This window comes from Mus caroli, unplaced genomic scaffold (genome assembly GCF_978045245.1).
Source record: "Mus caroli unplaced genomic scaffold, Mus_caroli_1 scaffold_10, whole genome shotgun sequence".
Classification (NCBI taxonomy): Eukaryota; Metazoa; Chordata; class Mammalia; order Rodentia; family Muridae; genus Mus; species Mus caroli.
In genome coordinates, this window is record NW_028227265.1 from 111,813,759 (window position 1) to 111,840,973 (window position 27,215).

At 39.2% G+C, this 27,215-nt stretch overlaps 1 protein-coding gene across 1 annotated transcript in view; it reads right to left on the bottom strand.

Moving 5' to 3' along the window:
• Positions 1–27,215, bottom strand: part of Csmd1 (CUB and Sushi multiple domains 1) — a 1,626,901-nt gene that overhangs the window by 591,039 nt on the left and 1,008,647 nt on the right. Inside the window, exon 6 of the mRNA XM_085844142.1 lies at positions 1,099–1,211. Within this exon, the coding sequence (XP_085700268.1) occupies positions 1,099–1,211 (113 nt within the window). The remainder of the gene's footprint in view (positions 1–1,098; positions 1,212–27,215) is intronic.

Genomic DNA, 27,215 nt, shown 5'->3' on the forward strand with positions numbered 1-27,215 from the left:
CACTGTGATTTGCAAACTGAGGGAATATAGTCTTGTTGAGAGCCACATTCTTAAGCTCATGTTTGGGAGAGAGCGCATGGAGTTCAGATGTGGTGTTTTATTTTTAATGATTGGGTTTATTCTTTGACATATCCATACACTCATACAATTCATTTTTAATCAAGTTCCTTTCCAATTCCTGTCATCCTGCCTAGCTTTTGTTTTTGTTTGTAACTTAGAGGTGAAACAAGGCTGTGTGATATTGTGGGATAGAAATTATCCACTGTAGCTTACCGATGGGCACACAGACAAAGACATAGTGCCTTTATCTCTCCCTGAGTGTATCAGGACTCAGCAGGGAAGGGATGGGACCCTTTGAGCTTCTTTCCCATCCAGAACTTAGAATATGCTAATTTTTGTAAGTAGAATGGTTTTCTGTTGGCCACTTATCAATGGATTGCATTTCTGTAGTGTTGATATATATATATATATATATATATATATATATATATATATATATATATATATATTACTGACAATTAGAAATATGCAGGATTAAGCATAAAGGATAGGAGAAACGAGATGAAAACAGAATATTTCAGAATTACATTGCTGAAGACAGCTATGTTTGGCTAAATAATATTATCTTTATTCTGAGGCTCATGAAACGTAAATTACTAAATCGGGTAGCTTTGTTTTTCAAGTATAGGATAGTTTAGGACTAAATATTGTATCAATATTCATTTGAATTTTTAAGTACAACCCATCTATTGAACTACTCTAAGCCTGTAATAACATGAACTGCAGTAAATGTTTCTTATGTGGAAGGTAAGTACAATGAATGGTAACATAAGTTTATTGACTAATGCTTGACTACGCCTCAGTAAAACCAGTTACTGCCATAGACTGTCAGAGGCCTAAGGATTATTAAACAGTGTTGGCCCATCATTCCCACACACCTCCCTAAGTTGATTGCTTCTACATGATGGGAGCATTTTTAAAGGTAAGTTTCTTTTTCTTTCTTTGGTAGTATCGCAAAATCCCAGGGTGAAGAAGGACCAGGATGTTACATGTCACTTATTCATTCATTTTTCATTTATTCAGATAGTACCTTCTTACCTTGGAACTGAGCATTGAACCCTTTACGTCGGTGATTGCTGTCAGATGTAAAGTGGAGACGTAGCCAGTTCTTGCTGCTGATCACAGGGGATGGGAGGTTCATGCCTGTGAGCCTAGAGGAGAGAAAGCAGAGAGAAATATCCTTTGAAACCAATAGATCAAATATCCCATGGCACTATCACACCTGTTTTTAAAATGGTTCACTGACAGTCTCCTGAGATGCTTCAAGTAGAGGAAGGTTGTTACTTGCCTTCACACCTTAAAATGATTTGGGCATAACAGGACCACTCTTTTCTGAAACAAAGGAATGAAAGGATTTGAAAGGATTTGACATTTCTTGTCTTCATCAATGATGGATGCAGAATATGTGATTTGAGCTCTCAATTCCTTCTCTCAGGACCTTGATCATAATGAATATAAATAGGAAAGGGGGGTAGAAGTATATAGCTGAGGTAACTTGTTGCTTATCATGTCTGAGAGTAGACGACTTTCCCACAGTCCACCTGTAGGATTCACCCTAGAAACTCTTTCCCACCATAGTAAGGAAGATTTCTATAAGATTGACAAGTGTCAAAGATACTGGAATAATATAACAAAGTGAGAATTTACTAAAGTAACATTATTTAAAATGACTCATGTCATAAAGACCCTAAGAATCAGAAAGACTGGAGATATACTCAGCAAGGCTTGGGATACAGCCTCACTGTACCCCAGAACTTCAATTCTATCATAGCTGAGTCTGGCTTGGCCATGCAAGAGATGACATACCTCCAGGTAACACTGAGAATGACCAAAGGAAATGTGAACTGATGATTAAAAGGTTAGAACCAGTTTAGCTCACCTTCATTTACCTGGTGGGCTTGGATTGGTCTCAGCTTTAAAGCCTGTTATTTTAAAGATTCTAATCCTCACAACAAGGTAGGATTGCACTGCATAGCATGCCAACATTTTACAATACTCTTAAACCAATACCTTCTTGACCATATCATATTTGCAAAGACCTAACCACAAGAAGGGGCAGGTTTGTATGAATCACCACACATTTTTGACAAGGATATATGGTATTGTTTAGTATCCTTACAACTGGTAAGTTTGTTATCATTGAAAATCATTCAGAGGGTACTTCATGTTCATTCCACAACAAAGTAGAGTGTCTATAGATTCTGGAATATACATTTCATATACTTTATTTTACATTATGAAACCTATTCTGAGACCATGGGTCAAAGTGAGCTCACAGGCAACAGACTGTTGATTTCTGTCTTAGACTAACCGGGGCAATGTGTAAAATTACTTTGAGAGGGCTGCAGAGATAGCTTGGTGATTAAGCTACTCTTTGTTTTTGCAAAGGACTGAAGTTCAGTTCTCAGAACCTACCTGGCACTTTATAATCACCTGTAGCTTGTGTGCCAGGAGATCCAATATCACCTTCTGGTTCCTGGACTCACACAGTTTTATAAGGCCATACAGACTCATACACGTACACATAAATGAAAACAAATAAATTAAAATATCTTAAAGATTACTAACTAGAAAGAAGTAATTAATCTATTTTAAAAGCTTATTTCTTAAGTGGGTGTGTGCCTGTGTCTATGTGTCTACCTGAATATAGTTGCCCATGTATGTTTATTTATTGGTTTATCTGGAAAGAGAACCACTTGATGATCTATGTCTAATTCTATAGGTTTAATATGTGCATATTTTCTTCCCAGGAAGCAGGGTCTCATTACGTAAACCAGGCTGAAATGAAATTTGTCATCCTCCTGTCTCAGTCGCCCTAGTGGTGGGCTGACAGCCATGTCATGCATGGGCTTATTTATATGAAGATTTCAGTGTTATCTGTATCTCAGCATGTGACAAAACAAAAGAAGACTTTTATCTCAGTTTCATGTCTGATGGTGTGATAAAATAACTTACCAAAATGAAGTTAGGGGGAAAAGGTGTTTATTTGTTTGTTTTTAGTTCACAATTCGAGGTTATATCCCATTACTATAAGGAAATGAAGGAAGGGGCTTGAGGTAGTTCGTCTCCTCATATCCACAGACTAGAACAGAAGAGAGACTTATTTGAGCATCCCAACTTTGAGCAGCACCATCCTGAGGGCTGGGGTCCCAGACTGAATGAAAAGGGGCTGAACACCAGCATCCATCCCTCTCTGCTCCCTGATTTTAGGAGCAATGTGATGAGCGACCTCATTTTCCTGCATCATGCCTTCTGCATCATAATGGATCATACGCTCAAATGGTGAGCCTAAGTAAACCCCCTCCTCTCTAGAATTGATTCTTGTCATGTATTTGATCATATCCCGAGAAAAGGAACTGATAGGCCAAGTGTCCCTTCAATGTAACTGAGAGAATCACTTTTTGCTTCATTCAAGAATGTCAAATTAAGCCACTTAAAAGTAATGGAAAAATTCATGTTCATTCAGTGTCCTCAACAAGGTTCTTCTTCTGTTAAAAGTAAAAATAAACGTAAGACTCGCAGGACTGTTCAATTTAAGATGGCCTGCTTTGAGCAGAAATAGAGCAAGCCAATTTGTTCCACTTTCTCCAAATAGTTTTGCCATAAATTCTAGGATTCTATTTATAAGACACATATTACTTATTTTTCATTCAGCCACCCGTCAGCTTGGCCTTTCTTTTACATGATGGAAGGGGCTGAACACGTTGAACTTAGTTCTATGGACCCAGGGTGGTGACTTGTGTTTGGCTTATGTAACTTGAAAAATGTAGAGTCAACATATTGATATAATTTCCTAAAATGCATTTGGAAACTCTAGTGGATTTCAGCTTTGCTCTGTTTGGGCACTTCTGACTAGAAGGCAGATTTCTTGCAGTTTTAGAAAATCATTATAGAGATTATATGGGGGAATCCCTCTGCAGTTAAAACCTTTTCATGATGATTAAGAAGCCAGAACCTATTAGAGATACTAGGACACACTTTAAATGATCTGTTCTGTCTATGGAGACTAAATAGTTTAATAGGCCTATTAGTTCAAAGAAGCTGCTTATAGATTTGAGGAGAGCAGCCTGTGGATGATAGCAGTTTTCTGCTGTGTTCTTAGAGGGAAGAAATGGGAAATAATTCATGTTGTGGGGCTCATGTACCTGTTTTACCAGAGTAGAATAGAATAATACGGTCACACATTGAACTTGTAAAATGCTATATTTTTAATTTTAATATGTCATTCATATTGTAAATCAAGTAAATACATATGAACTTAAGATTTATAGAACCATGCCAAGTTTATAGAATAGGCAGGAGGGTAATGAACAAGAACCTTTGCCTGCACTGAAGTAAAAAAGGATGTTCGACAGGTGAGAGGGTGCACCACAGAAGCAGACAGCTTTGGGGACAGGCAGGAGCCACAGAGCTGCTGAGGTAGCACCCTTTTCGGGCTGCAGACATCCGGCCACCCTCCCAGCCAGAGGACAGGTGTCTGCCTAGCTTGGAAGCCCTCTGCCTCAGGAGCAACAGGCTCCAACTTGGTTCTGGGACTCAGCCAAACTTAGTGAGACTATGCCAGGGCCTAGCAAACACAGAAGTGGATGCTCACAGTCAGCTATTGAATGGATCACAGGACCCACAATGGAGGAGCTAGAGAAAGCACCCAAGGACCTAAAGGGAACTGCAACCCTGTAGGTGGAACAACAATATGAACTAACCAGTACCCCGGAGCTCTTATCTCTAGCTGCATATGTATCACAAGATGGCCTAATAGGCCATCACTTGAAAGAGAGGCCCATTGGACTTGCAAACTTTATATGCCCCAGTACAGGGGAATGCCAGGGCCAAAAAGGGGGAGTGGGTGGGTAGGGGTGTGGGGGTGGGTGGGTATGGGGGACTTTTGGTATAGCATTGGAAATATAAATGAGCTAAATACCTAATAAAAATGGAAAAAAAAGATGTTCAGTTATATATGAATGTGTGCATGTATATGTACATGTATATGTGTGTGTGCATGTTTTATATATATATATATATACATATATATGTGTGTGTATATATATATATATATATATATATATATATACATGTAACACACACACACATATATATATATATAGGCATGAATACATGCATATCACACCCATAGCTGAAGAGGAAGTGCCAAGGAATGGCACATAAGTCTTGGAAGTAATTGGTTCTCTTCCCTGAGCAATGGGAGAAGATGGGTCATAAAAAGTGACCCTTGGCCTTTTGGCCCTTTTGCACTTATCCCTGTGAAGATCCTCAAGTCTTGGTTCAAAATGACACAGAAGCTAAGTTAGAGAATGGCTGTGATCAAAAGTGTTTCAGCTCACTCCTTGTAAGAGTGAGCCCAGAATCCCCCCTCCCCTGAATCTTCCTGTAGTACCTACATCACCATAAGAATAGACATTGTCACAGTCTGAGCTCCAACCAAGTCAGTGTTTTGGTTAGAAAATAAATGTACCTGTAGCACCTACGTCACATAAGGTCCTGACATTAGACTCACTATCTCTAAAGTCCAAAGGTTTTTCCAGAAAACGTCAGACCTTTCTTCCCCATGATACTTGATATTACAAACTTAGTTGGTGGCTGTACTGGTAAATCAGTTTCAGAACAATTTTCAACAAACACATATTTCTGCAATCAGCTTATATAACTAATACTCCAAGACTAATTTTAAGAAATCCAGAGTGTTCCTGGATTACAAATTCTCTGATAACATTTCCTTAAACAGTGCTAATAAGAATGTATATTCCTTGGAACATGTCTTATCTTTGCTCTTCGGATGAATGAAGTGCCCTCTTTAATCACTTCAAGAATGTGAAGTGAATTCTTTATTTTTTCACAAATATTTCTTCTATCAAAGACTACAATCTTCACCTATCAGTTAAAAGGAATTCTCTCTTGTGCCAGGTGAAGTTTTATGATAGATAGGATGTCATATCTAGCATTATTTAGGTCCTAAGGTTGGAAGGCCTTTGCTACCTGGCATTGCAGTCTGGGTATTTGCAGCTCCACTTTGTGCCATTACACCACATATGACCATTGAAGGTACAGTTAAGCTTTCTTTAGTTACAGGAGGGCCTTTGGATGCTAGCCATATGTCTTCAGCTATTGACTACTGTTTCTCAGCTGGAATAGTAAGCAGAAGTGTTCCTGTGTCACCTATGGTACACACAGGCTTCAGGCAGAGGTCATAGAATAGCAAGTATTCTCCTAAGGATAATTGCTTTTTTCCTACATCTGTAGTCCAGTGATCTGGACTAACAACAACACTTAGTGGCCACAAGTACTCAACTCATCTAGGTCTTAGGTTACTTACCTCCTATTGTTTTATTGCAAATAAAACTTACATTGTTATTGGCGTTGCCCTACTGGTGCTTTACAGACCTTCCCTTTGCAACCTTTATCTTAACAAGCAAAGAATTAATACCTTTTCCATCTGTATGTATACATCTTTTCTGTCTCAATATCTCCATTTACAACTATATCACCTGTATGTGTAGAGACTGTGCATATATAATGATATAGATACATATTCTATATACATACTTTGTATATGCATACATATGAATATATGTGTGTGTGTTTGTGTGTGTTTGCGTGCACGCAAATGTGTGTGTATGTGGATAATATATAAGTTGTTGATATATTTCTATTATCTTTTCATCTGCCATCTACCTATCATCCATCAGTCTATCTACTTACCTATCATCTTTCCATCTATCATTTATGTATATGTCGATCTTCTGGCTATCATCTATGACCTATGAACTATTTTTTATCACCTATATCCTAGCTCTTATCTATCTACAAACCTGTCTATCAGTTAGTGTTTTCCTATTATCTGTCACTATAGATAATATCTATGAATCTACATTCTATCTCTAATATATCATCTGTCTATCAACTTTTCCTCTATATTTCTATCACCTATCTATGTGTCTACAATCTATATTTTATTAACTGCATACGTATAGAATCTATCTATAAATCTACCATCTGCATATCTATCATCCATTCTTCTACCACTCTGTCCATCTCCTTCAGTTTGTCTGTATATCAAATCCGAATACAACATTTTCCAAAGCTGTCTTTGACTCTCTTTACTCTACTGGGGGAATGCAGCTGCACAGTACCCACACTCTGTAATTTCACAAATGTCAATATTGCTCTAAGTATTGTGTGATGTGCTGGGTTCACAGTGTCCAATAAACATTTGAACTTGGCTTCAGGTGGCTCACATCCCATGAGCAATTTTAGGGATGGCTGAAGGTACAGTGGCACAGACTTCTGAGGAAAAATATTCTTCAAGACTTGTCTGTGGTCAGTTCATTTAAAAAATGCAATTCTGATTGGGACTTCCTCCAAGTTTCCAGTTGTGAATTAAGTGTGAACTTAAATCAGTCAGAGGGAAGTTGAAGAAATTCAGAACACATTCAAGCAGCAGGCAGCTCCGGAGATTCATGTGTAGTGAAAGCAAGGGTTAGGAAAGTCCAAAGAGCTCAGAACCCCCACAGGGATCAGGCAGCTCCAGGGACTCACGGGCAGTGAGACCAGGGGTGAGATGTGGTTTACTTTTCACAGAAATGTCGAGAGCTGTCACTGCACCCTTCCTGTCATTCTGGCAGAGAGTTGTAATTTTCTTATTGGTGAATAAGCAGAGTGAGCACAGCACAGCAGTTACTGCTATAACTCTGAGAACTGAAGCTTATCCTAAGCTTAGTCCACAGCATTATAATTATCCTGACTGCTAATCTAACAAAAACTCCAGTGGGATTCAAAAAAATGTACATCCTAGCAAACAGTCACTCTGAAGATAATCCCACCATGTGTTCACTGCTTGTTAAGAATCTGCCAGGAACTATTGGGGTCAATGAGAGCAGGAAGGACCAGCTTCCCCTGGAGCATGAATACAGAGGCTGGTTAGGAAAGCTAGCCTATGCACTGATAACCATAAAGATAACCTATACCTACTCTAAACAGAGGGGCTGGTGTACACCTAATTTGAGCAAGATGAGTAGCCTGAACCTTTCTAAGCAAAATGTTTTGCCCATACTGTCTTTGACCAGGTCAGGGAAGTCTGTACCTACTCTGGCAAGAAGGTCTAGCCTGTATATCTTTTGCCTTAGCAGTAGGGTTAGTACTAGAAGGGCTAAATTGTCTATACTTGACTAGGAAGGCTATTCAGTGGCTCACTTGACAAGGAGAGCTAGTCTATACCTCATCAGACTAGAAGGGGATAGTCCATGTCTCACCCAATCAACAAGAAGTTAGTTATCTATATTCAGGCAGGTACATTTTGTTACAAAACCAGTCTAGAAAAGTCATGTTGCATAGAATTAATTAAAGATGCATCTTTTCATTATTAATAATGACAGCTATATTGATTAAAATCAATGACCACCTGCATTTTCTCTCTCCATTTTTCATGAATTTTTAATATTCAGAAAGACACCAGGTGGATGTAATGCCCCTTGACAGCAAATATTCTACCCATCTTGATCATCGTTAAGCACCTTCCATAGAAGTCAGTAACAAGATAAATTTCCAACAGTAGTTTTTTTTTATTTTTTATTACAACAAACTTGCAAGAAAAGTTTAGGAATTTGTTAAAAGATAGTGTACCAAATTGAAAAAAAATTCACTAAATGATGTATATTTTTCTTAAACAAAAGTAGAGGACCCCTCCATCCCCTGAGATTTGGCCCCATGGTATAGACTATATGTCTGCTAGTTCTTCCTGAGTCCACTCCTTAGCTACCCCTACTTGCTCACCTCTACTCCTTTGTGACTCCCCACTGACTCACAGAACTGCCCTCTACCAAGGATTCCACAGCTTAGCTTGACTGGGACTGAGGTAGGCTAGCAATGTTCTTCCCTTTATCCATTCTCTTCTTCCTAGGGTCCCAAGAGTCTAGCAGCTGCTGCACACTTTAGGTAATCTTTCCATCCCATCTCTGTTCCCTTTGAATTCTATGCCATCAGTGGATGGACCTGGGGTATCCCTACTTCTGCCTGTGCAACTGTTTGTAAAACCAGACTCCAGTCCCCACTAAAGAGAACTCTAGAGATCTGGGCTTAGTCAGTGACTGAACCATAAAACCCAGGGTGATCCAACATCCATAGTGATTGACCGACAACCTGTCAGATTTTGGAAATAGCAACCAAAGAACCAAAAACCCACTCAACCATTGTGAGACCATATAGTTACACCAAGAAATACCGCAATGTCCTAACTACAGCTGCCTAAATTCCAGTGCAATAATACAATTAGGAACAACTAATACAGCTCAGAAGCCAGAAATTCTATTGTAATATGCACTCCCCCAAAACCAATTTAACTGAAGAACAAGATAAGTACTTTAAAATAGCAATTATGAATATCTTAACTATGTTCATCCTCTAAAGTCCTAAATGAAGACTATGAAAACACAAACCACTGTTAAACAAGGAAAGCCCAATGAGATATACAGTAGAATTTACCAAAACAAAATCACTAAAGAAAAGCCTAATGTAAAACTCAAAATAATAATAATAATAAAAAAAACTAGGAAATCAAATAAACAGTTGAGAGGTTAACAACAGATTGTGGGATGTGGAAGAGACTTTCATGTCTTAAAGACAGAAGAATTTGGTAGGTCACTCAAAAAATAAATGTTAAAAAAAAAGGATCCTGGGACACTATGAAAATATGAAACCTACAAGTACTAAGTATAGGGGAAAGAGAATATACCCAGGAGAAAGGCACAAAAATATTCCTAACAAAATTAAAGAAGAAAATTTTATAAATGTAAATAAAGAGATACCGCTAAAGGTATAAGAGGCCTAACAAACATCAAATTGACAGGACAAGAAAAGAAGTTCCCATGACACATAATAATTGAAACAGAACATGGAAAGAATGTTAAAAGCTACAAGGAAAAAGACCAGGTCATATATAAAAGCCTATTCATTAGACTAACACCTTACTTCTCAATGGAGACTCTGAAAGTCAAAAGTGCTAAGTCAGGTGTCCTACAAACTTTAAGAAACACCAAATGCTACCCCAGACTACTATACCCAGCAAAATTGTCAAACACAATCAAGGGAGAAAGATAAATGTTTATGATAAAAATAAATTTTAATAACTACTTTACATCAATCAAGGTCTGTACAGAAGTTACTAGAGGTAACTTAAGTCTGAAAAGAAGAGAAGACAAGGAATAAATAAGTCATAAGAATTAATTTAAAATGGAATTGTATTCAACCACAACAAAAATAACATAAATTAATAAACATTGTTTATTAATAACTATAAATCTTAATGGTCTTTATTCCCCAATAAAATGACACAGACTAACATATTTGATTAGAAAACAGGATCCTTCTTTTGCTGCACTCAAGAAACCTCCACCAAGGACAGCCATCACCTCAGGGTAAATGGATGAGAAAGGATATTACAAGCAAATGAAATCAAGAAGCAAGCAGGTGTAGCCATTTTAATATTGGAAAAAATAGACTTCAGACAAAAAGTAATCGAAAGATATAGGAAAGGAACACTATATATTCATTAAAGGAAAAATCCACCAAGAGGATATTTCATTTCTAAGCATTTATAAACCAAACACAAGGTCACCCAAGTTCATAAACATGTAGCCGTTCAAACTGCACAGCTACAGTTAATATCAGATATTAACCCTTATAAATGATAGTGGGTGAAAGCACACTGTAGCCAAATAAATGGTATACCATGAAGGCAGTTCCAAGAGGGCAAGTTCATGGCACAGAATGTCTACACAAAAGTCATTATTTTATGTAGACATACAAAGCACAGTGATACCTTAATGATATACTCGAAAGCTCTAAAGAAAATAACAAAAAATGGTTAGGTATTTAAAAAAAATTAATAACAATATTGCAGAACTTTTAGTCAATTTAACCTAAGGAGAAAATAAAGATTCAAATTAATAATATTAGAGATGAAAAGGGGGAGATTACAACACACACTGAAAAAATTTAGAGAATCATGAAGACATAATTTTGAAAGATCTGTACTCCATCAAACTCTGATATGCAAAGGCATGGATTAATTTCTTGATAAATATAGCTACCAATTTAAACTCAAGATGAAATAAATAAGTTAAAAAGACTCACAACCCCCAGTGAAATAGAAGCAGTAATCACAAATCTTCCAACTTAAAAAAAAATGTTCAGAACTAGATGGATTTAGTGTATTCTATGAGAATTTCAAAGCCATAATACTATGTTATTATATATTACATTATATATCATATATCATATATTATATATTATATATCATATTATATCATATTATATATTATATAATATTATATTATATATTATAATGTCATTATATTATTTTGCCAAATCAAAACTGAAAGAAATTTTCTAAATTATTTTTATGAAATGACCATTCATCTGGTACCCAAAACAGACATTCATCTGATGTCTGTTTTGAACCCAAAACAAAATGCAAAAAATAGAAAATCATATGCCAGTATACCTTATAAACATAAGTACAAATTTTCTAAGGAAATACTTGCAAACAGAATTCAGTAACAGATCAAAAAGCTGTCAAATCAAGTTTGGTTCATCCCAGAGCTGCAGGGATGCTTGAATTTATAAAAGTCAATTAACATAATATACCACATAACTAGAGAAAACCCACATGCTATCTCATCAGAAACAGAAAAGCCCTTTGACAAAATCCAGCATCTCTTCATGATACATGTCCTGGAGAGAATAGGCATGCAGGGAACATACCTATACATATAATAAAGACAATTTATGACAATCCCACACTCAACATCAACTAAAATGAAGAGAAACTTAAAGCTATTACCACCAAAATCAGGAACAAGACAGGGAGGTTCAGTTTCCACACATATTCAATAGAGCAATTGAGCTAGAGCAATAAGGCAACTGAAGGAGATAAAGGGTATACAAATAGGAAAGGAAGAAGACTAAAGACTTTACCAGAAAACTCCTACAAATGATAAACACTTCCAGAAAGTATGCAGGATACAAAATTATCACATGAAAATCAGTAGCCTTCCTATGTACAAATGAAGCAAAGAAACAGTACTTGTCAACATAGACTTAAAAGTATCTTGGGAAATATAACCAAGCAAATGAATGACTTGTTCAATAAAAACTTTAAATTGAAGAATATATCAGAAGACTTTGAATGGTCTATTGGACTTGAGGATCTGTAGAGATATTGTGTAAAGGGACATCTAACCAGAAGCCTACAAACTCAAAATCCCAACACAATTCTTTACAGAAATAGAAAAGGCAATCTTAAACTTCATAAAACTTAGAATATCCAAAAGAGTTCTGCATAATAAAAGAACTGCTGGAGGTATCACCATTCCAAATTTTAAACAGACAACTTAATAATGAAATAGAATTGACGTCCTGAACAGATTTCCATTAATCTACAGATACCAGATGCCAAAAATACATACTGAATAAAAAGACATTATCTTTAACAAATGCTGCTGGTCAAACTTGAAAGCTGTGTGTAGATGAAAGCAAATAGATCCACATCTATCAACCTGCACAAAACTCATCCCCCCAAACACCTAAGGCTTCAATATATGACCAGGGACTGAATCTGTAAAAGTAGGAAGTGGGGAATAGACTGGAATATTCTGCCATTAGAAAAGACTTTCTGAACAGGATACTGATGGCACCATACTAAATCCTACCAATAGTTAAGTAGGTTCTTATGATGCAAAAATGCTTCTGTATAGCAAAGGACAACATTAAACAAATGCCATACCCTACAGTAGGGTATAGATCTTTACCAACTATACATCTGGGATGGGGCTACTACCTAGAATAGACAAAGAACTAAAGAACTGAACATCAGGAAAGCAAACAACCCAATTAAAAATGGATTGCAGAACAAAGCACAGAGTTCTCAAAAGATGAAGCACAAATGTCTGATTAACAAGAAACAACATTCAACCCCCTTAGTCATAGTGACCTTTGTGAATATGTTTTCTTCTCCATTGTGGTTATTTATAGAATATGTCCAGTATTAGAAATGCTCTTCTACAGGGTTGGGTGTAGTTAGATATAAAAATTGAGCATCGTTTCTGTATCTTATAAATCTACTTCTTATCCCTGAGAGAATGTTCTAACTCTTTCCTCATAAATCCCTCTCAACCTTGAAGCATGGAAAGTAGCTCATTGAATGACTATTCCCACTTAAGGAAAAGGCATCCTCACACAGCCATTTGATCTCATTGCTAATAGTTTGATAAACTGTACATTAAACCATCTTGTGTGCGTATTCTTTGAATCAGCATATTTGTTTCCAGGGATCAATTCCAAGAAATAGATTTGCTGAGCCAGAAGGACATACCTCTTCAGAGCTTTTCAAAAAGTCCTTTCTGATGAATTGCTCTTTCAATAAAATTGGTGCAGGGAAGGCGCTCTGTAGATGCTCTCGTGAACTCGCCTGGGGTTTTCTGAGCTCATTTCCTCAAACATGGCTCCATGGCTTCAATGGTTTGAAATTCACAGCATACTGGCTGCATCTCTGACTCCTTTCTCATACGAGAGGGGCCTCTGTGCCTGTCTCTCCCACAGAATTGAAAACTCCTCAAGTGCTTGGTGAATGTCTGCTCACATGCATTCATCAAGCCTGCCCTTAGGGTTTACCCACAACCTCTTGGTTACATGAAATAGTAGAGAGCACACACACACAAAAAAATGTCCTAAGGAGGAATGTGGGAGAAAACTGCCTTTTGAATTCCTTCCTTGTTATAAGTAGCAGACAGTCTGATAGCTAGGACAATATCCTGCCAGACTCTCCCCCCAAATCTATCACCAGCTGTATTTTTTTATGTTCCCTAAAGCATTTCATATTTAACAAATCATGTGAGAGAAAAAAATAAATTCTGGTATAATTTTTAATATATACATATGTATATATTATAACTTATATATGAATATCTATATATACATATATAGATATAATATGTATTTCCAGACTCAAATCAGTCCTTTTCAGATGGCCCTACAAGTGCCACATGTAACTAGAGAGTGAAGAGCATCAGGTAGATTTTTTCAGTAACCTTTCCAATATGGTTTGGGTTCATAGCTTTATCATCAAGGCAACTAGAAATTGTTTCAAACACTGCCCTTGGCCTGTAGCCTCTCATGGGTTCTTGGCCACTTATACTTTAAATTCAGGCTAAGCTACCTTCCAAATATGCAATGACAATATAGAAGGAATGTTCTGTTCTTGTTCAAATGATGAAATTTAATTTAATTTTCATTTTTTTCTTTTTTAGAATGTCTTACATGAGTACTGTACTTACTTTACATCATTTACATGCTCTCTCTTCCGTCTCATTCCCTGTGTCTCTCTGCTCATTGCCTAACTCCTGACCTCTTTTTTAATAATTATTGTTACTCACAAACACACACACACACACCACTCACAGACAGAAAGATAGACACACACACACACAAACACACACACACATATACACACACACAGACACAAACACACACAGACATACACACACATACCACACCACACAGAGACACACAGACAGACAGACAGACAGATAGACACACACACAACACACAGACACACACACATAGACACACACACACACTTATACACACAGACACACAGACACATATACACACCACACACAGACAGACAGATAGACACACACACACAGACACACACACATATACACACACACAGACACATACACACACACACACATACACACACACACACACACACACACACACACACAGACACACAGACACATACACACACATTACCAAGTCCATTTACTTGCTCATATGTATGTGTTTAGGACTGACATTTGCAATTGGAAAACCTAGTAGAGGACTTGTCTCTGGAGGTCTAGCCTGTCCACTGCCTTAGCTGTAGGACTAGCCCCAGTCAGAGGACTAACCTAAGCCATTCTTCTGCTCTCTGCAGCCATTGCTTGCCTGTAGCTCTTCATCTAAGGGTAGGACACTGCTATATCTAGAAGTCTCCACTGGTAGCAGGGAAATGCTGGTCCTCTGTATTATTTTTCCATCTTGCTGTAAGCAGAGGACCCAGCCAAATCACTAGTTCTCCCCAATCAGGTGATTGCAGTTCTCTGCCCTCTATATGGGCCTATAGCAGCATCAATGCAGAAATGCAGTCCCTAGTGCCCTGTAGAAGTGCAGGGCAGGGCAGGAAAATGATGTCATATTGGAGCAAAGGGCCAGGATGGAATCATCCCTGAAAACTCCTGTGGAACACAGCAAGGGCAGGAGGCCCTGTAATAAAAGAAATGGTACAAGAATGCAGGAACATAGAGAACACGTGCTTATGCTCCAGATGTTATTGCTTCCTTTATGCAGAAAATAGGCCCAAGGACTCCAACAAGAAGTAGAGTTGGAGTCAGAGCTTCTATGCCTTCCTACCAAGTCATCTGTTCCTTGCCTTTGAGTTCTCCACATCCCCTATGAGACCAAAATTTGAAGATGAAACCATGGAACAGGCAACTCATCTAGGAGAATACCTCCCAGGATTCCAAAATTGCCCTCATTCCTCACAGAGCTAAAGAAAATGCGTACTCATTAGATGGTCCCCAAATCTTCCCATCTGTCAGTAGTCTGGGCAATTGGTACCAGGGTAATTGTGTAAGTCTTTTAAGTTTTATTTTATTTTTATTTATGAATATCCATGAGTACGTGCACATGTGTGCAGGTACTACCAGAAGCCACCAGAGAGAATTCGCCTGGAGCTGGAGGTACGGATGTTTGGGAGTCACTTAAGGGCTCTGGGAACCAAACTCTGGTCCTTTGGAAGAGCAACAAGTTCTTTTAACTGCTGAGTCATCTCTCCAGTCTCTGGGTCCTATACAGAAAAGTGAGGATTTTATTTTTCTCCTGATTCCATTTGCAGGAGAATACATAGACTGGGGACCATTCAGTCTACAGTGAGCTCACCCATGTGAAGCTTCTGTCCACAATGTGCCCTACAGCGACTCCAGCTCTTTCCTCTTCACCACGTCCCACTTGCCCACATTCATAGAAAGCAAAGTATCATGGGGGACACTGAACATTGAGAACCACTGGCCTAAAGCATTGCCCTCAGAAGGAGTTTGAAAATCAGCTGGGGGCAACAGATAAATATGTATCATAGACCAGGAAAGTCAGTAAAGGCATGACTAAAGCTCTTAGTCTACACTGTGGACACAATCAGAGGCTCTCTCACTCTGGTACTTTCTCAAAAGACCTCTTTTCTTTGCTCTGTGTTTTCCAATGTGTTTGATAATCTACTTTCTGATATATCTGCAGTTAGGAAACATATACAATCTCTAAAAAGTACAGAACTGGAAACTAAGTAATAAATGGACTTGCTGATGGCAAACAAGGTGCAGGTGTGGCCCTCCAGTCAGCTCCTTTCCTACCATCTGCAGAGTCATGGGTGGAGGGTATACCTTCTCTGCATTTATTGACAAAGTTCTCTCACATCCTTGACACCCTGCAGGGCCCTGTCTCATTTCTCACCTTCTGCCCTCTTTTCTTTGTTCTGGACTGAAATTGCTACCTGCAGTTCAGAGTTGCCCATAGATTGCACCCAAAGTATACCTTCCTTTTGTGCTTTCAGTAGGTATCAGGGTGTCTTATGCCATACTCTGGACACGTTTCTCCCCACTCCCTGGCTAGTTTAACCTGTCTCCTTGAGAACACAGTTGATAAGACATGCATTTGTAGGAAAGGTTAGAGCAGAAGTCTTTGGTCGACTTGAAAAGCACAAGTCCTTGGTAGACAATGTTACTTGACTTGTACTTTCTTGTGGAAAGCACTGTTCCTAGACACAGTCAAGTTCAGGTACGTCAGGGTATCTGCATGAGCTGCATTTTCCTAACTAATTATTAATCCTGCTCTCTGTCAAATGTAGTTTTACATTAGAAGGATTTCTTTTTTTTTTTGTCTATTTCTTTTTTTAAAAATATTTTTATTAAGTATTTTCCTCATTTACATTTCCAATGCTATCCCCAAAATCCCCCATACTCCCCCCCCCACTCCCCTACCCACCCACTCCCACTTTTTGGCCCTGGCGTTCCCCTGTACTGGGGCATATAAAGTTTGCAAGTCCAATGGGCCTCTCTTTCCAGTGATGGCCGACTAGGCCATCTTTTGATACATATGCAGCTAGAGACAAGAGCTCCGGGGTACTGGTTAGTACATCATGTTGTTCCACCTATAGGGTTGCAGATCCCTTTAGCTCCTTGGGTACTTTCTCTAGCTCCTCCATTGGGGGCCCTGTGATCCATCCAATAGCTGACTGTGAGCTTCCACTCCTGTGTTTGCTAGGTCCTGGCATAGTCTCACAATAACCAACTCCGTAAATCCAGTTTTCAGAGAAATAAAAAAAATAAGCTGCCATTGTACTTTTTGTTTGTTCGATTTTGGTATTTGAGGAGGCATGTGAGTGAGCCAGCTGCAGTTATATATCCTCTCATGAGGAGATCAAGAGCAGTGCCTCACCATAGGCTTCTGTAGAATTGTTTTTTTTTTCCTATTCATTTCTATGTGTTCTTATTACTTAAGCATAGCAGCCTAGATGGTGGTTATGATATTCTTGGGTGGAAGAGGGTCCCTGAACATCCCAGTGAGTGAAGAATCAGACAGGGAGATTAAGCAACTTCCTTTTCTTCTCTAATGATCTATGTGTTAAAATAATGTTGTCTATTATTCAGTAAGTTCATTTAACACTTGATCTGAAATCACTTGACTACATGAGACATAGGAATGATGTTAAAAAATAAAACCTAACATCAGGAGACTGCTCTGGTTGGGGAGAGAGAAATCCGGCCTACATAGGGCCACAAGCCTCTTCCGGTCAGAAAAGCACCTGGGAAGCTAGGGCGCAGGGTCCGCAGACACTCGCCAGCTACCCACAACACCCGCCACAGGATCTTAAGACTTCTGGTGAGTGGAACACAGCTTCTGCTCCAATCCAATTGCGCGCGGGACCTGAGACTGCATTAGTTAGGGAAGCAGAAACCGGCCTGAGTAGGGCCACAGGCCTCATCCGGCCGGATCAGCACCAGGGGAGCTAGAGCACAGGGTCTGCTGACACCCGCCAGCTACCCACGACCCCCGCCACAGGACTTTGAGACTGCTGGTGAGTGGAACACAGCTTCTGCTCCAGTCCAATCACGCGGGACCTGAGACTGCGCTGGTTGGGGAGAGAGAAATCCGGCCTACATAGGGCCACAAGCCTCTTCCGGTCAGAAAAGCACCTGGGTAGCTAGGGCGCAGGGTCGGCTGACACTCGCCAGCTACCCACAACACCCACCACAGGATCTTAAGACTTCTGGAGAGTGGAACACAGCTTCTGCTCCAATCCAATTGTGCACGGGACCTGAGACTGCATTAGTTAGGGAAGCAGAAAACCGGCCTGAGTAGGACCACAGGCCTCTTCCTGCTGGACCAGCACCGGGGTACCGCCAGCTACCCACGACCCCAGCCACAGGATTTTGAGACTGCTGGTGAGTGGAACACAGCTTCTGCTCCAATCTTTAAACAGTGACAACGACAACAACTAACCCCAGAGATTACCAGATGGCGAAAGGTAAACATAATAATCTTACTAACAGAAACCAAGACCACTCACCATCATCAGAACCCAGCACTCCCACTTTGCCCAGTCCAGGGCACCCCAACACACCGGAAAAGCTAGACACGGATCTAAAAGCATATCTCCTGATGATGATAGAGGACTTCAAGAAGGACTTTAATAACACACTTAAAGAAATACAAAGGAACGCTGGTAAACAGGTAGAAGACAATAAAGAGGAAGCACAAAAATCCCTTAAAGAATTGCAGGAGAACACTGCTAAAGAGTTACAAATCCTTAAAGAAAAACAGGATAACATAATCAAACAGGTAGAAGTCCTTAATGAAAAACAGGAAAACACATCCAAACAGATGATGGAAATGAACAAAACCATACTAGACCTAAAAAGGGAAGTAGACACAATAAAGAAAACCCAAAATGAGGCAACACTGGAGATAGAAACCCTAGGAAAGAAATCTGGAACCATAGATACCAGCATCAGCAACAGAATACAAGAGATGGAAGAGAGAATCTCAGGTGCAGAAGATTCCATAGAGAACATCGGCACAACAATCAAGGAAAATGTAAAATGCATAAAGATCCTAACTCAAAACATCCAAGAAATACAGGACACAATGAGAAGACCAAACCTACGGATAATAGGAGTGGATGAGAATGAAGATTTTCAACTCAAAGGACCAGCAAACATCTTCAACAAAATTATAGAAGAAAACTTCACAAATCTAAAGAAAGAGATGCCCATGAACATACAAGAAGCCTACAGAACTCCAAATAGACTGGACCAGAAAAGAAATACCTCCTGACACATAATAATCAGAACAACAAATGCTCTAAATAAAGATAGAATACTAAAAGCAGTAAGAGAAAAAGGCCAAGTAACATATAAAGGCAAGCCTATCAGAATTACACCAGATTTTTCACCAGAGACTATGAGAGCCAGAAGATCCTGGACGGATGTTATACAGACACTAAAAGAACACAAATTCCAGCCCAGGCTACTATACCCAGCCAAACTCTCAATTAACATAGATGGAGAAACCAAAGTATTCCACGACAAAACCAAATTCACGAATTATCTCTCCACGAATCCAGCCCTTCAAAGGATAATAACAGAAAAAAACCAATACAAGGACAGGAACCACGCCCTAGAAACAACAAGAAGGTAATCCCTCAACAAACCTAAAAGAAGACAGCCACAAGAACAGAATGCCAACTTTAACAACAAAAATAACAGGAAACAACAATTACTTTTCCTTAATATCTCTTAATATCAATGGACTCAACTCCCCGATAAAAAGACATAGACTAACAAACTGGCTACACAAACAAGACCCAACATTTTGCTGCTTACAGGAAACTCATCTCAGAGAAAAAGATAGACACTACCTCAGAATGAAAGGCTGGAAAACAATTTTCCAAGCAAATGGTATGAAGAAACAAGCTGGAGTAGCCATTCTAATATCTGATAAGATTGACTTCCAACCCAAAGTCATTAAAAAAGACAGGGAGGGACACTTCATACTCATCAAAGGTAAAATCCTCCAAGAGGAACTATCAATCCTGAATATCTATGCTCCAAATACAAAGGCAGCCACATTCATTAAAGAAACTTTAGTAAATCTCAAAGCACACATTGCACCTCATACAATAATAGTGGGAGACTTCAACACACCACTTTCACCAATGGACAGATCATGGAAACAGAAACTAAACAGGGACACAGTGAAACTAACAGAAATTATGAATCAAATGGATCTGGCAGATATCTACAGAACATTCTAACCTAAAACAAAAGGATATACCTTCTTCTCAGCACCTCATGGTACCTTCTCCAAAATTGACCACATAATTGGTCACAAAACAGGCCTCAACAGATACAAAAATATTGAAATTGTCCCATGCATCCTATCAGATCACCATGGACTAAGGCTGATCTTCAATAACAAAATAAATAATAGAAAGCCAACCTTCACGTGGAAACTGAACAACACTCTTCTCAATGATACCTTGGTCAAGGAAGGAATAAAGAAAGAAATTAAGGACTTTTTAGAGTTCAATGAAAATGAAGCCACAACATACCCAAACTTATGGGACACAATGAAAGCATTTCTAAGAGGAAAACTCATAGCTCTGAGTGCCTCCAAAAGGAAACTAGAGAGAGCACACATTAGCAGCTTGACAACATACCTAAAAGCACTAGAACAAAAGGAAGCAAATTCGCCCAAGAGGAGTAGACAGCAGGAAATAATCAAACTCAGGGGCAAAGTCAACCAAGTGGAAACAAGAAAAACTATTCAAAGAATCAACCAATCAAGGAGCTGGTTCTTTGAGAAAATCAACAAGATAGATAAACCCTTAGCCAGACTCACTAGAGGGCACAGGGAAAGCATCCTAATTAACAAAATCAGAAATGAAAAAGGAGACATAACAACAGATCCTGAAGACATCCAAAACACCATCAGATCCTTCTACAAAAGGCTATACTCAACAAAACTGGAGAACCTGGATGAAATGGAGAAGTTCCTAGACAGATACCAGGTACCAAAGTTGAATCAAGATCAGGTTAATGATCTAAACAGCCCTATATCCCCCAAAGAAATAGAAGCAGTCATTAATAGTCTCCCAACTAAAAAAAGCCCAGGACCAGATGGGTTTAGTGCAGAGTTCTATCAGACCTTCAAAGAAGATCTAATCCCAGTTCTTCACAAACTATTCCACAAAATAGAAACAGAAGGTACTTTACCCAATTCATTCTATGAAGCCACAATTACTCTGATACCTAAACCACAAAAAGACCCAACAAAGATAGAAAACTTCAGACCAATATCCCTTATGAATATTGATGCAAAAATCCTCAATAAAGTTCTTGCTAACTGAATCCAAGAACACATCAAAACAATCATCCATCCTGACCAAGTAGGTTTCATCCCAGGGATGCAGGGATGGTTCAATATACGGAAATCCATCAACGTAATCCAGTATATAAACAAACTCAAAGACAAAAACCACATGGGCATCTCGTTAGATGCGGAAAAAGCATTTGACAAGATCCAACACCCATTCATGATAAAAGTCTTGGAAAGATCAGGAATTCAAGGCCCATACATAAACATGATAAAAGCAATCTACAGCAAACCAGTAGCCAACATCAAAGTAAATGGTGAGAAGCTTGAAGCAATCCCTCTAAAATCAGGGACTAGACAAGGCTGTCCACTTTCTCCATACCTATTCAACATTGTACTTGAAGTCCTAGCCAGAGCAATTCGACAACAAAAGGAGATCAAAGGGATACAAATTGGAAAAGATGAAGTCAAAATATCACTCTTTGCAGATGATATGATAGTATATATAAGTGACCCTAAAAATTCCACCAGAGAACTCCTAAGCCTGATAAACAGCTTCGGTGAAGTAGCTGGATATAAAATTAACTCAAACAAATCAATGGCCTTTCTCTACACAAAGAATAAACAGGCTGAGAAAGAAATTAGGGAAACAACACCCTTCTCAATAGTCACAAATAATATAAAATACCTTGGCGTGACTCTAACTAAGGAAGTGAAAGATCTGTATAATAAAAACTTCAAGTTTCTGAAGAAAGAAATTCTAGAAGATCTCAGAAGATGGAAAGATCTCCCATGCTCATGGATTGGCAGGATCAACATTGTAAAAATGGCTATCTTGCCAAAAGCAATCTACAGATTCAATGCAATCCCCATCAAAATTCCAAATCAATTCTTCAACGAATTAGAAAGTGCAATCTGCAAATTCATCTGGAATAACAAAAAACCTAGGATAGCAAAAACTCTTCTCAAGGATAAAAGAACCTCTGGTGGAATCACCATGCCGGACCTAAAGCTCTACTACAGAGCAATTGTGATAAAAACTGCATGGTACTGGTATAGTGACAGACAAATAGACCAATGGAATAGAATTGAAGACCCAGAAATGAACCCACACACCTAAGGTCACTTGATCTTCGACAAGGGAGCTAAAAACATCCAGTGGAAGAAAGACAGCATTTTCAACAAATGGTGCTGGCACAACTGGTTGTTAACATGTAGAAGAATGGGAATCGATCCATTCCTATCTCCTTGTACTAAGGTCAAGTCTAAGTGGATCAAGGAACTTCACATAAAACCAGAGACACTGAAACTTATAGAGGAGAAAGTGAGGAAAAGCCTTGAAGATATGGGCACAGGGGAAAAATTCCTGAATAGAACAGTAATGGCTTGTGCTGTAAGATCGAGAATTGACAAGTGGGACCTCGTGAAACTACAAAGCTTCTGCAAGGCTAAAGACACCATCAATAAGACAAAAAAACCACCAACAGATTGGGAAAGGATCTTCACCTATCCTAAATCAGATAAGGGACTAATATCCAATATATATAAAGAACTCAAGAAGGTGGACTCCAGAAAGTCAAATAACCCCATTAAAAAATGGGGCTCAGAACTGAACAAAGAATTCTCACCTGAGGAATACCGAATGGCAGAGAAGCACCTGAAAAAATGTTCAACATCCTTAATCATCAGGGAAATGCAAATCAAAACAACCCTGAGATTCCACCTCACACCAGTCAGAATGGCTAAGATCAAAAATTCAGGTGACAGCAGATGCTGGCGAGGATGTGGAGAAAGAGGAACACTTCTCCATTGTTGGTGGGATTGCAAGCCTGTACAACCACTCTGGAAATCAGTCTGGCGGTTCCTCAGAAAATTGGACATAGTAGTACCGGAGGATCCAGCAATACCTCTCCTGGGCATATATCCAGAAGATGTCCCAACCGGTAAAAAGGACACATGCTCCACTATGTTCATAGCAGCCCTATTTATAATAGCCAGAAGCTGGAAAGAACCCAGATGTCCCTCAACAGAGGAATGGATACAGAAATTATGGTACATTTACACAATGGAGTACTACTCAGCTATTAAAAAGAATGAATTTATGAAATTCCTAGCCAAATGGATGGACCTGGAGGGCATCATCTTGAGTGAAGTAACACAATCACAAAAGAACTCACACAATATGTATTCACTGATAAGTGGATATTAGCCCAAAACTTAGGATACCCAAGATATAAGATACAATTTGATAAACGCATGAAACTCAAGAAGAATGAAGACCAAAGTGTGGACACTGTGCACCTTCTTAGAATTGGGAACAAAACACCCAGGGAAGGAGTTACAGAGACAAAGTTCGTAGCTGTGATGAAAGGATGGACCATTTAGAGACTGCTGTATCCAGGGATCCATCCCATAATCAGCTTCTAAACGCTGACACCATTGCATACACTAGCAAGATTTTGCTGAAAGGACCCAAATATAGCTGTCTCTTGTGAGACGATGCTGGGGCCTAGCAAACACAGGAGTGGATGTTCACAGTCAGCTATTGGATGTATCACAGGGCTCCCAATTGAGAATCTAGAGAAAGTAACCAAGGAGCTAAAGGGATCTGTAACCCTATTGTTGGAACAACATGATGTACTAACCAGAACCCCGGAGCTCTTGTCTCTAGCGGCATATGTATCGAAAGATGGCCTAGTCGGCCATCAATGGAAATAGAGGCCCATTGGTCTTGCAAACTTTATATGCCCCAATATAGGGGAATGCCAGGGCCAAAAGAATGGGAATGGGTGGGTAGGGAATTGGGGGGCGCTATGGGGGACTTTTGGGATAGCATTGGAAATGTAATTGAGGAAAATATGTAATAAAAATATTAAAAATTAAAAAAAAATAAAAAAAAATAAAAACATCTTGGGGAGGAAAAAAAAAAAACCTAACATCAATTACTCAAACGAATAACATGGTATTTTGATAAAATAGCAATGGTGAATGATGGGGTTAATCTGCAGGCTTCACTTAGGACGTGGTAAATCAGGTATCATATGATTATTTCATATATGCAGAAAATTGGATTGTCTGTGTTGCTTGAAGGAGAGCCCCAACTACAATTTTTAGGATTGCTCCATGTGAAATAGCAATGTGCAGAAATGGTGATTAGAGAAACACTGAGATATATTGCATAGAGTAAAGAGAATGTAACTGCTTAAGACAGTCCTTGACATTTTGAAAATGCATATTTTCTAAACTTTTGCCATGCTTCAAAATGAAGAAACCTTCATCTAAAAAGCACATGGACGTGAACTTCTAAAGTCCGTTTCCCATGGCAGTATGCTTTGGCTATGTGTACACTGCCTTTCACTTGTGAGGAACATATTTTTTTCATATCACTCTAACTCCATTTGCATAACCATTTGATAGTAAATATGAGGGCTGCAAGGGTGTAAACTTTTCCATTTGAATAAAAATGATGTGCACTAATGGAACACCCCACGTTCAGAGTCAGTAGCGCTTCTTCTGTAAGCACACCGGGCCTCATCAAATTGGAATCCTCTGCTCTTTTCCCACTCAGAAAACACTCCAGATCAGGCAAAGCTCTTAGTTTGCATTCTGCAAATGACTGTGCTGAGATAACTGTTATCCATTAGAATAAATGTTGGAAAAACTGCAAACAATCAAGAGGCTGCCTGGCCCTTCATTATCTCCTCTTAAGGACATTACAAACACTGCTGAGTCACGAGGAAAGTACGATTTCACAACTTTAATGATTCTTGAATTACATCCTGAAGCCAGTATCAGGAGTCATTCCGTTAAGTCAATTTTTGTGGCGATATTGGGTGGAATGGCAATGAATATCCACATACCACTATTATCAAACATCCACAATCTATTCTCATCATCTTCCCAAACTCTCCAACCTGGCTTGGTTCTCATCAGGCTCCTCACCTGCTCTCAACTACTAGGTTGTCAATAGAACAGACACAATCCAGGGAAGTCCAGACAGATGATCTTCCAATGAAGACAGTTTAATCTCAAAGTGGTATTCTTAAAGAACAAAGACCAATCCATTAAAAAAAAAAAAAGCAATTCTATCAGCTTGTCCTGGTGTTTTACTGCAAAACAATGTCTGAAGCAGCTTTCTCTGCTTGTTAGCTATGATGAATGCTACAGAGCATGCCAGGGTGTTTAGGTAACCAGGTGAAGTGAGGTAACATTTCCTGGAATGCTACAACATTTTCCCTGAGGTTAAGTATTTTATAGAGGAAGTTTAGACCAATGCAGAGCAGGACAAAAAGGCAAAGAGTTAAAGTTTATTCCAAGCATGGCACTGCTGATCATCCTAAGAAGTCAAGGGCAGAGACTTGGTCATTTTCGACTTCACAGTGTGTTAGAGAAACAAAAGCAAAAGCCGGTTGTTCCTTAACATGTGGTACAAGCGGAGTAACTGGGCAACATTTCTTAAAACATTTTTGACATGTCCTTATTCCTGGGAGTCACATGGATGATGGTAGTAACAACCTCAGAATCGGTATGCTCACTTCCTCAGCCCAGAGGTTGCATCAAACACTCTGTCTCACTCATGAGGTTCATCCTATGGAGTTAAAACAGTCTCGGAGCATGCACCAAGCAGAAGGCCAGGAACGGAGCCCACAGAGAGTCTCAGACAGTGAAAGACAGCAGGATGGGTCTTTAGGTAACCAGGTGAAGTGAGGTAACATTTCCTGGAATGCTACAACATTTTCCCTGAGGTTAAGTATTTTATAGAGGAAGTTTAGACCAATGCAGAGCAGAACAAAAAGGCAAAGAGTTAAAGTTTATTCCAAGCATGGAGTTAAAACAGTCTCGGAGCATGCACCAAGCAGAAGGCCAGGAACGGAGCCCACAGAGAGTCTCAGACAGTGAAAGACAGCAGTGAAAGACCATGGTAGAGTCCTGTGGACTTGGGGGCTATGGCTCAGAGGTAGACCTGTGATCAGCATGGTACAATGGCCTATCTGCACACGGCGGTGCCTCAGCGTATCTACCCAGCACACTGTGCTCACTTACAGAAAGAAACTGGGTTCCCCCCAGCTTGATGCACAGCTAGGGCCCTGCATTTAGTGTCTGTCACCAAGTTATGATGGACAGGTACTGAGGCCCTATCATGCATTCCACAACAGGGAGGCCATGATGTGGCTTCAGAAATTGTAGCAATTGTCATTCACAAAGCAGGGCTAAGAAGTCTGGGGAAACTGCTGCCTTTAACAAATTTGTGTCTTTATCATTTTGTTTTCCGAACTTCTTAGATAAAGATTCAGCTGCAATCTTTTAAGTTTTCCTTTTCCAGATAAATGGGTATGAATGTGTTGTTTGTACATGTATCTGTGAGTACATGCGGTTTGTATATGTGTGTGTATAGCATTCTTATGTGTACCTGGTGTGTATACCTGTATATGTTTGCGTATACATGTGTATGTGATGTATGTATGTAGTGTGTGTGTGTGTGTGTGTGTGATCTGCTTGTGCACATTGTGAGCCACTCATGTCAAGGCTTGAGGTTGTCACTGACATAGTCAGGGATTCTCCAGACTGGATTGAAGAACAGGATGTTCTCACTTATACTAAGCCTGAAGGGTGGATCTGGTGGAGGTACACACTCATGAACAATCAGTTCACAGAGACTCAGCAGGCTAGGCTGG